At 34.9% G+C, this 12,167-nt stretch overlaps 1 protein-coding gene across 1 annotated transcript; it reads left to right on the plus strand.

The window, feature by feature from the left end:
- Window positions 1-83: 83 nt before the first annotated feature.
- Window positions 84-2,236, plus strand: LOC102403132 (M-phase specific PLK1 interacting protein). The gene is made up of 2 exons (XM_006058832.3): window positions 84-576; window positions 1,521-2,236. The coding sequence occupies exons 1-2, from the start codon at window positions 238-240 to the stop codon at window positions 1,719-1,721; spliced, it is 540 nt and encodes a 179-aa protein (XP_006058894.1). The 5' UTR covers window positions 84-237; the 3' UTR covers window positions 1,722-2,236.
- The last annotated feature ends 9,931 nt before the right edge of the window (window positions 2,237-12,167 follow it).

Here is a 12,167-nt window from a genome sequence, read left to right on the forward strand (position 1 = left end):
TTTCCTTTATCCATTTTCCGCCTCCTTCCTTCACTTTAACTCAATCTATACCAATTCGATAACGTGCTTATCCTGCCGCCCTAGCGGAACCTTTGTGAGGCCGGAACCAATGTGCTATATAATGCTGGAGGACGGAGGAGTGTTTTGGTGAAGGACCGCCAAGTATAAGTGAAGGCTTGCTCGCGACAGTTCCGGCAGGAGATCGCGCCAGTGGGATCCTTGTCGTCGTCCGCTGAGATGCAGCGACAGAATTTTCGACCCCCGACTCCTCCTTACCCCGGCCCGGGTGTAGGAGGTTGGGGGAACGGGAGCAGCTTCCGGGGTACCCCGAGCGGAGGCGGACCGCGGCCGCCATCCCCGCGGGACGGGTACGGGAGTCCACACCACACGCCGCCGTACGGGCCCCGATCTAGGCCCTACGGGAGCGGCCTCTCTCCGCGACACGGCGGCAGCTTCCCTGGGGGCCGGTTCGGGTCTCCGTCCCCTGGCGGCTACCCTGGCAACTACTCCAAGTCCCCCGCGGGGTCCCAGCAGCAATTCGGCTACTCCCCAGGGCAGCAGCAGACCCACCCCCAGGTAATAATAGCCAGCGTTTGCCGAGCTCTTACTGTATGGCAGGCATGGTACTCCCTTTACGTGGATTATTTTGACTCCTCTATGAGGTGGGATACTGTTGTTAGCCCTGTGTTGCCGATGAATAAACTGAGGCTCAGAGAAGTGTAGCTTTCTTTGGAATGCCGTACAAAGTGGCAGAGCCCGACTTGTTTCTGGAGCCCTCCTGCTTTTCACCAGTACCGTGCCGCTTGTGCACAGGAGGTTTCCTTAATTCCCTCTCCTTTGTCAGGGGCATGGCCTGTTGGTAGCAGTAGACTATGCCGAGTCCCCGCTCTCCGAGGGGGAAAAACAGCGAATGAATCCCTAGCCTAAAGCTCATCTCTCTAGAGTTATAGGCTAGTGCCATATCCCTACTGTTGGCACCTTTTTCTTTTCTTCTTCCACTTTTTTTTACCTTGGTTTTCCGAATACACTGGCTTCTGCTCCAAGTCTTTGTAGTGTTTCTAGGATTCTGTGGTTTACAACTTAAATGTGCTTAGTAGTTTTCCAACTTGATGCTAAACCAAAACACCTCTTTGAGTGTGGAGCTAATGAGATGGGAAGGTTTAGAAATTTTGAAGCTGTAGGGTAAAAGAAGTTTTAATTTGCCTCCAGAAAAAATAAGGAAATAACTGAGATAAAACTACGATTCTTATTTCATCATCAGTTTTTCATTTGGCAAAGTTAACACATTAGAAATCCAAAAGGATTTGAACTGACAGTGGGCATAAAATTATTAATAAGTATACCAAATTGGTTTACTTTTTTAAAACACTAGATTAAAAGAAGCATGGACTTTGAAATTGAACATAACTGGGTTCAAGACATAATTTTTAACTAGCAGTGTGACCCCCACTAGCCACTAAAGACGAAGTTCCACTCTTATCTCTGCTAAATGTCTTTAACTAATGATTTTTTTCCTAAAGGGTTCTCCAAGGACATCTACACCATTTGGATCAGGGCGTGGTAGAGAAAAGAGAATGTCTAATGAGTTGGAGAGTTATTTCAAGCCTTCAATGCTTGAAGACCCTTGGGCTGGCCTAGAACCAGTATCTGTAGTGGATATAAGCCAACAATACAGCAATACCCAAACATTCACAGGCAAAAAAGGAAGATACTTTTGTTAACATTTCTGAAATTCAACTGGACGCTTCATGTGTCAGGAACATCTTGGACAAAACTTTTACTTGTAATTAAATTGAAACCTAACATGGTGACTTTGGGTAATTAGTTGTGTGTTTCATCATATCAAGTATTTTTGGTATTACAGAAGACATCTGGTAGGATAATTTGCAATATTTGGCTCTCTGGAAGTGCCTACCACAATTTAGAAGATTAACATTTTCCAAATGCTTAACATTCTTGGTTATATAATGCACATTTGCCTTTTAATGTTTTTTCCAATGTTTTAAAATAAAGCAGTTTGTCTTTCTAGCTATATTGTGCTTTTGTCATATGCTAAAAAAGAATTATTAAAATAATGCTTTGTAATCACATAGTTAGAATTCATAAGAATATATTTTGGATACTGCTTTTGAAAATAGATAGACCATACTTTGTTCTGTAGACAGGTCTATATATTTGTTCATAGGGAAAAGGGGGTAAAGGAAGAGAATAAAAAAAATTTCTATTCATATTATAACCATTGTTCTGTGTCCATATTTTATGTAATGCTTTTGTAAAAATGCATTGAAACTTGGTAGAAAGTTAGAGAAACCCACTTACGCTTAAATTTAAAACTATTTCTAGCCTTTATACTCATTTTACTGAAAAAGGCAAGGATGGACCTATTTCTTGCATAGCTAGATTAAAGATCTCTGCATCTGAATTTCTCTACTCCATATCTCCCAGTATTGTGGAATTATTTTCTCTTGAGTCTAGGAAGATGGCTATCAGCAGTCTCAAATCACTTCCATTGTGAAGAGAATATTTCCCAACTCTCGTCAATCCCAGTGAAGACAGATTGGTCATGCTTGGTCTTTTTTTGTAGTCTTGATCCAATAACTATGATCAAGGCAGCGTAGCATAATAAATTTGAACATGTACCCATCCCTAGAATGAGGCAGAGTCCCATGATCTTAGACCCACTAGGCCTACCGGGACTAAAGAAAGGTTTTCCAAAGGATGGAATGCTGTGTACCTATGCCTATGGTAATGAGAAAAATATAAAGGGATTTTCATTTTCCCCAACTATTTAAACAGAACTAAGTCTTAGAACATTCAAGCTTTTTAGGTATTTTGGGGTCAATATAAGATGAAAGTATAGCTCATTAAAATTTTGTTTAAACATTCCCAGAAAGAAACTTCTAAAAGGGAAATGGTCACACCAGTTATTTGAGCCGTAACCAGTTCTATTTGTATGTTAGGTCTTTCACAAAGGCAAAACAGAAAATAAGGGAAGGATTTAGATTAATAAAAGCTTCATGAGACTCAGGACTACTACTGTTACTATATTCTAATACTATTACTATACTGAAAAATGTGGAATAGAGAAATTCAGAGGCAGGCTAGTTAGGTGAGTTATTTAACTTCTCTGTGCCTCAATTTTCTTACGTGTAAAATGAAAAAATTAACAGTACCCATGTCATAGAGGTGTTGTGTTTGAGGATTAAATGGGTTTATTATGTGTGAAAACTTAGGCCAGAGCCTGGCACATAGTAAGCACTCTAAATGGCAGCTGTTACTTTCTCACTCACCCCTATATCCTCAGCTCTGAGAATGATGCCTGGAAAATAGTAGGTGCTTAATAAATATTTGGCGAATGGATGCTGACATTCTGATTATAACTACTATATTGCTCTGCCTTTATCTGCTGTATACAAAGAAGATAGTAATTTTCCCCCCAATATTCTAAAGGGAATGTCCTACTTTTCTTAACGTCTTTCTAGATGATTTGAGGTCATGATGTGTGATGAAAATTAGAGCAAGTAGAATACTTTTATTGAACTTTGTAGGTAAGAAAATCTCTAAGAAATGGGATTTAGAAATAATTATTAGGCCATGGCTTAGAGATCACTGGATTATTGACAAAAATTAAAAAGTCCAATGTTTTATGTTAATATATATTAGCATATTTGTAAGACGTTCAAATTATAATTTTCTAATGGCTTATGTACATTTTTACTAAGCTTATAAGTGTAATCTTAAACAACTAAATGTAGAATTTCTTTTTTGCCAAGTTACCAACATCTGCTTCCAGATATCTGACCTTTCTGATTTTAAAAGAAACATTTTTGTCCTCGGTAAATGTACATTGCTTTTTCGCTCTGGTTATTAGTGTACATAGTTATCAAAGGTCTTTAAACATTGATATTGATTTGTTTATGTTACTAGCCTATTTTGTTTAGCTGAGTGAAAAAATTGATCATTCTTTTAAATGAAAAATGACTTTTAATCGTTCCAGAATGCACATTTTTACCTCTGTAGAAATGTTAAATAACCTTTTTAGGGAAATTTATAGTTAAGCATGCTTCTTAAATATTCATATAATTGAAGAACAGAAGTATAATATATAGCTGGGTCTTAAAGACAAAGATACCTTTAAGGGATTCAGATCCAGATCCTCAAATCCCAAATGTACTCTTTGTTCAAATGATGTGTTTAAAAAACATTTCTGTCATCAGTGGATGATAGTTCTCTATTTTCCCTTCTGCCTTTTCATAATTATCCTTCTCCCACTTGACAAAAGATACCTATGGCAGCTTTTGTTTTTCAAAAATGATACCAACAATATTTCAGGTCCCTCAGACTCCCAGAACCTTTCTGTACCTCATCAAGATGTAAAGTTATGTCCCTGGCCTTTCAACTTGAGCAGACTGTTCTGACTGCCCAAGGAAGTATAGTGAAAGTTAATTTATTTTCATTATGGGTGAAGTGTGGTCTTAGAAATCAGTTATATTGGCCGATGTGGGGATACAAAGATAGAGTGATGACAGTTTTTGTTTAATGACCTTGCCTTTCCTTTTTTGTCTACTGACTATTCAAAAAATGATTTTTCCTGTGTGTGAATCATGTGAAAGTAAAACAAAGAGAGCATGAACATAACATGAAGAGAAAGGCACCTTATTTAAGAAACAAATGATAAAGTTGCTTGCCTTATCTATCTATCTCATCTATTCAATATTGGTATAAAAGCATGATGGGTTTTGGTGAATCTGCTGTCAGACAAACTGTCTTTTCCCCACTTTCAATAATGATAAAGAGCCTGATGAATATGTCTCAAACCTGTCTTAATAATATAATTTGCATGATTTCAAGGAGAAGTTAAAATTTCCATGTTTATTTCTGATATATTAACCTTAGATCTTCAAGTTAAAACATCTTGTTTCAGAGGTAAGTTTGTGGTTTTTATATTTACTAGAGCATTTTTCAGATTCTTTCGAAAAACATTATTATCCTTTGCCAGTTCATTAGATTCTATAAATCCATATTAATTTCTTACGTGGCCCAAGCCACGTACTTACTGTCTTTGAGACATTTCTCTTTTTTTCATTTCTACTTTGTGTTTACATTTAAAGTAACTGAAACATATTGTGGATTTTACTCTAAATAAAACATTGTAGTCATGTGTTGTATAAACCCTGAACTTAGTAGTGACCCAACATCTTTGCTGATTTGCTCTTAATTTTTATTCTAACATTCATCTAAGAAACTGTTATTACATGATTATATATAATCCCTTATGTACCACTTAGTAAAAATACTGCCAACTAAACTATAATACGCTGTTGATTATAGGTTGCATCTCAGTTTCAGAGATGTTAAAATGTGCATCTTAGTTTGATAAAACACCTTAAACAATACTTTAAAAAGCAGAACATCTATTCATGTATAGGTATAGGTATAAATGTTTTACAAAACAGTCTAGGAAACTTCATGTAACATTAGAAATCCAGCTTTACTTAATTAGGATTAATTCTTCTCAGATATTTATATTCTGTTCTAATTCTGTAAAAGCCATACTTTTCAAATGTAAAATCATGCTTCTAACCTATGTAGAGTTATCCTCAATAAATATGTGCAATTTCCAGTTTTATGGAGATATTTATGCTCAAGATTGTCTTAATTTTAAGCTCCATAAGCAAGATGATGCTCAGTGAATAAGTGATGTCTTGGTAAAGACATCTTGATGTCTTAACTTTAAGTTTCCAAGGAATTGAGAAAGAAAATGGCAGAGCAGCAAAAGACTTCAGTGAGGGTGGTTCTTCAATTGTTTTCAACAAAATTGAAAACAGCTTAATCATTATCAATTAAAGATAATTAAAAATAATTTGATCAATTTATTATTTCTGGCATATAACTGAAAAAGTGACATCACTATACCAAAATTTTGTCCCTTTTCACTTTCAGCATTTTTATCTATAGTTTAAAAATAGTAATATAATTGTCTCATTCTAGCAATTAGTAATATTTATGGTGTCTTTATTTATTGTTTGAATAGTAATGATAATCCAGATAACAGTCTTCAAACTTGAAAGTTTATAGCAGTTTGAAATAGATTTTTTAAATTTCAATATATTTTTCACACATTTTTGAGAAACAGGTATATGACAGGATATCAGTAAAGGACTTCTAAACATTACACTTCATTACAATGAGATAAAAGTTACGTGGGGAAATAAAATAGAAACATGAATTGGGAATAAGGTAGTGTAAAATTTCTTACTATGTTAAGGAGTGTTTTTAGATAGCAAATTACTATGACAATTAGCTTAAAAAGTCAGTGTTACTGAATTGACTTTCTTTGCAAGATTTAGAAACTTAAAAATGTTTTTATGTTAAAGTATAAAAGGGTACATCACTTCTCAAAATTACTTTAGAAAATATATGACTAAAAAATTTAAAGCTCTCAAACCATCAGAAGAGGGAGAAAGAGGAATATGGTAAACCATAAATCTAAGAGATGTCAGGAAAGGAGGAAAAGAAGTAAATGACGAGTAAATCCAGATATTCCAATAATAACACTGAATCTTAAAAAAGTAAAATATTTTCAAAGGCATATTTTCAGATTAGAGATAATGGAATCTATTTGTTGGTTAAGGAAAGATACATCTAAAAAAACTATAAAAAGATTCAAATCACAGGGGGTATTTTAGCACACCTCTACATGGTCCGTAGGCTCGCAGAGAGTCGGACACAACTGAACTGACTAAGCACGCACTGGACATGGATATAACAAGCAGATATAGAATTTGCAGGGAGAAAAAAACCTGGTATATAAAATAGAAATTATATGTAATATATACATATTTTTTCAAGTATTTAACAAATTTTTTATAAATGTTCTAAATCACAGTCTGCACATTTCAAGGATTTGATGGATTATATTTCCTAACCAAAAGTGTTCAATAAATTTAAAACCAAAAATATCCTCCCTCAAAAAATTAGTAAAACAGAAGACAAAATTATGGAGAATGTCAGCAAAAACAAACCTATTCATTGGATTAACTGAAGTGGATAGAAATTGATGAAAAGGAATTTCCCTGGTGGCCTGTTGGTTAGAATTCTAGGCTTTCACTGCCATGGCCTGGGCTCAATTCCTGGTTGGGGAACTGAGAACCTTGAAGCTGCATTGTGCACCAAAAAAAAAAAATAGTATTGATGAAAAAAAGCAAACATATAAATATTAAGCTTTGCTGTAACATCAGGAATTACGCTTGAAAAAGGACTACAGTAGGAAAACAATAGTGATGGAATCGCCTAGAAGAATAGTGAAATGAATCATCAGTTGCACCATCCTTCTGATTTCTTTGCATTGCCTTACTAAATCCTACATCACCTGTCAAGAGGGTAAAAGAGGTCTAGAGACACAATCTCTGTAAACATTTATTAAGCTTTTACTTGGGGACAATTAGGAACTTGGCACTTTTCATTTTTCATCTATAATGGTAAGGAAAAGAAAATTAAGGGCTTCCCAGGTAGTGCTAGTGGTAACGAACCTGCCTGCCAGTGCAGGAGACACAAGAGATGCAGGTTTGATCCCTGGGTTGGGAAGATCCTCTGGAGAAGGAAATGGCAACCCACTCCAGTAATCTTGCCTGGAAAATCCCATGGACAGTCCATGGGGTCACAAAGAGTCAGACACAACTGAAGCGACTTAGCCACAGCATCAGGAACTTAGCATTTTTCATTTTTCATCCATAATTGCAAGGGAAAAAAATAAGTCTTTCATGATTATTAAATGAATCAGCACTATGGACTCTTACAAGCAAACTCAGACTATAAATTTTCATTTGATAATATCCTAGAAAATTTTTCTCACGTTCAAGAATCAATGAATGAACAATATTTCTAAGGACAAAAGAAACAAGATACTCTAATTTACTCAGTTATCCAGAAGGAAAGATGTCGTCATCACTGTATTTTGTGACAAGAACATCTTTTATGTTTATTACTCAAAATTGTAGGTAGACAAATACTGAAGGCAGATGTATATTCATAATTTATTGAAAGGCAATAAATGATGTAAAAGTGAAAAATCAGTTGGAGTCACCATTCTAATTGCTGTTTATAAATCTGAAAGTGAAAGTGTTTTGCAATTATGAGGCAAAAAAAAGATGATCCTTTTCTTTACAGAAACATGACATCAGAGTTCTTAAATGTATTGCATTATGAAGATGCAAATGTGAAAAGAACAAGAAGTGTTAATAAACACTAGTGTGAAATACATTAGAGATGTATTTAAACTCTGGAGTCAAGGTTCATAAAATGAATATAGTCTAGGTTCATGACAGTGGATGAACACATATTTATGTTCATGTGATTGATGCTACCCATCTTGAAAATTAAATACTCTAAAAACCACAAAAATAATAAAATTTTGGGTTTCCTATGTTTCCATTCTTATTAAGATGTCTAATAACATTGTTAGTAACTCCTTATTCTCTACATTTTTGCCAAATAACTTAAAAATGTTTTTAAAAATGAAAAGGATCATTGGACCCAGATAACAAATGATGACTAGTTTTTTCTGGTATACTGATGATTAACTGAAGAAATCATACTTCTTCAGAACCAATAAAGGCATTAAAAGTCACCCAAACAAAGATGACTAACTTTACACCAAAGTATTTGAAAGCGTAGGTGAAATGTATATTTTACAAAGATACATCATTAATATTGACTTGAAAAGGAATAGAAACTCAGAATAAACCAATAACCATTAGAGATACCAAGCTGATAATCATGAGTATTCTCCCCACAAATGATATCAGACTTACTGAGCCTTCATGGACTACTTAACTCCTATACTATAAAAACTTCAGTTAAAAAAAGTATCCAATACACGTATAGTATTAACTGATCTCAAACCAGGCCAAGGACAATATAAATGGAAATTATAGATCATTTCACTTAATGGACATTGCTGCTCAATTCAACAGTTGCTCACAAACAAACCAAAAAACAACTAATAGGGTGTATCTCAGGGTCGCAGTGATGGCTCAACATCTAAAAATGTGTTTCTATAATATACCTTATTAATTGCTTAAAGAAAAAAAATCTGTACTGGTAACTCAGTGGATAAAGAAAATGCATTGTTTAGGCCTTCCCTGGTAGTCCAGTGGTTAAGAATTTGCCTGCCAGCGCAGGGGACACAGGTTCAATCCTTGGTCCGGGAAGTTTCCACATGCCTTGGGGCAACTAAGCCGGTACACCCACAACTACTGAGACCACACTCATGAGTCCATGAGCTGCAACTACTAAAGCCCTGCTCTGCAACAAGAGAAGTCATCGAAATGAGAAGCGCACTCACCACAATGAGAGAAAGCCTGAGCGCAGCAATGAAGATCCAGCACAGCCCCCCCAAGAAAATTTTTATCAAGTATGAAAGAACAAAAGAGATGAAACTGATCTTATTTGCAGATAATGTTACTGTCTGTGTACAACTCCATGGTTTAGTCAGTAAGTCTTGTCCAACTCTTGGGACCCCATGGACTGTCCTGTCCATGGGATTCTTCAGGCAAGAATACTGGACTGGGTTGCCATACTCCAAGGGAGGCAAATTTTTTGAAACTATTTTTTTGGACCCAAAGACAATATGCAATTACAGCATTCCTACAAATCAGAAAATGCAATAATATGCCCCACACTCCATACAGCAAGCTGCCATAAATCTAGGTTGGAAGAGAAGATGACCACAGAAGATTACAAAACATTTTGGAAGAATTCCTTTAAAAGCATGACTAAATGGAGAGGTAGATACTCATGCATGGAAGGATACAGTATTGTACATATGTCATTCTCCCTAAATTAATCTATAAATTCACCTCCAGTCAAATCTCAATTTTGGTGGACCCTGCAAAATGATTCCAGTGTTTAAATGGAAGAGGAAAATGTCGAAGTTAGTCATAAAAATGTTGAAGAAGAAAAATGTAAGCAGGCTTGCTCTACCAGATAAAGAAACTTGTAAAACTAATGACTGATTGGTGTACTCTGAGAGTAAAGAAACTAAAGAAACAAAAATAGAGAACTCAGAAACAAATTCACACACATATAAAAACTTGATACTTGGTTGAGATAGCACTACAAATCAGTGGGGGAAAGGACAGATAATAAGTAGTAATAGGTCAATTTTTTGTGATTATGAAAATTACAAACCCCAATTAATGTAGCTGAAACTTGTCTAAGTCAGAAGATAATATAATGAGAAAGCTCGCTGTAAGACTGTCAGAAGTACTTGAGAAATGCAAATATGTTTATAGAGTTGTTTTTTTTTTAAGTCAGAGAATACATAGCAGTTACCAAAAAGTCTAGGTTAAATATACTTTAAGTGTTTACTCAGAAGGACAAAGACTATTCCTATAACATTCTTAGATTTGTATTTAATATTGTTCTCCAAGTATTGTTAACTATCAACATTAGAGTATAGAAAAGAAAACTCTAATTTGTGCATAAAACTTATGTTTATTTACTTAGCATTGTGATAGTAGATTGGATTTGCTCATGAACTTTGTATAATAACCTGCTGGCCATGACCTCAATTAAATCCAACAATGTATTAAAAGAATTATATACCATGAACAAGTGGGACTTCAAGTGTGCAAGGCTAGGTCAATATTCAAAAATCAATTAAGGTAGTCCATCATATCAACAGACTAAAAAAGAAAGAAAAAATTATATTATCAATAGATGTAGGAAAAGAATTTGACAAAAGCCAGCACCCATTTATGATTTAAAACTCTCAGCAAACTAGGAACAGACCTTCTTTAACTTGGTAACATCTACAAAAACCTACAGCTAATATCATACTAAATGGTGAGAAACTAAATGCATTTCCACCAAGATCAGGAACAAGGCAAGGATGTCCCCTCTTAGCACTGCTTTTCACATCTTAAGACATCTTTCACATATATAAAGCGGGGGAGGGATAATGATTATAGATTGAGAAGGAAGAAATATTTTCAGATGACATGAGTATCTACATAGAAAATCACCAAAAACAAAACAAAAAACCGGGAAGCAGGATTAAGCAGTTACAGTTATAGCAGTTTCAGTATACAAAGTTAATATACAAAGTCAATTGCTTTCTTATATGCCAGTGATGAACAATTTAAATTTGAAACTTAAAACCCAATACCAAACAAAAACAATTAAAAAAAAAACCTTAGGTATAAATCTTAAAACATCCACAACATGTATACAAGGACAACTAATAAACTGGTGAAAGCAATTTTTAAAAAAATAAATGGAAATATTCCATGTACATGGATAGAAGACTCAATATTGTCAACATATCAGTTCCTCCCTACTTGCTTTGTAGATTCAACACAATTTCAATTAAAACTGCAGAAAGTTATTTTATGGATATTGACAAATTTATTCTAAAGTTTAATTGTAAAGGCAGAAGACCCAAAATAGCTGATATAGCATCAAGAAGAACATAGTGGCATGACTGACACAGCCAGCCCTTTACTTACTATAAAGCTTCAGTAACCAAGATGATGTGGTAATGGTGAAGGAATAAGCAGATAGTCAATGGAACAGAAAACAGAGACCAGAAATAGACCCCACAAATTTAGTCAATTGATCTTTGACAAAGGATCAAGGCAATTCGATGGAGAAAGGATAGTCTTCAACAAATGGTGTTGGAACGGAACAACTGGGAATCCACATTTTAAAAAAGTGAATCTGGACATAGACCTTACTCCTTTCACAAACTAAACTCAAAATGAATAATAAACTAAATGTAAAACACAAACCTATAAAGAAGATACATAGAAATTTAGGTGATCTTCAGTTTAGCCATGACTTTTTTAGATACATAGCTAAACACATGATCCATAAAAGAAAAAATAAGTTGGACTTCATTAAAACTGAAAATTTCTGCTATCCAAAAGATGTTGAATGAAAAGATAAGCCACAAGTGGGGAGAAAATATTTGCAAAACAATGAAATACTATTGTTAAAATAATTAAATCCAATGGCAAAAATCCAAAACACTGACGACACCAAATGCTGGCTGGATGTGGAGCAACATGAACTGTCATTGCTAGTGGGAATGCAAGACGGTAGAGCCAAGTTGGAAGACAGTTGGCAATTTAGAAAACTAAACATACCCTTAGCAAACAGTCCAG

This window comes from Bubalus bubalis, chromosome 8 (genome assembly GCF_019923935.1).
Source record: "Bubalus bubalis isolate 160015118507 breed Murrah chromosome 8, NDDB_SH_1, whole genome shotgun sequence".
Lineage (NCBI taxonomy): Eukaryota > Metazoa > Chordata > Mammalia > Artiodactyla > Bovidae > Bubalus > Bubalus bubalis.

Coding starts and splice junctions, on each gene's coding strand:
- LOC102403132 (XM_006058832.3), top strand. CDS start 238: ATGCAGCGACAGAATTTTCGACCCCCGACTCCTCCTTACCCCGGCCCG. Junction 577..1,520: donor AGCAGCAGACCCACCCCCAG/GTAATAATAGCC, acceptor TTTTTCCTAAAG/GGTTCTCCAAGGACATCTAC.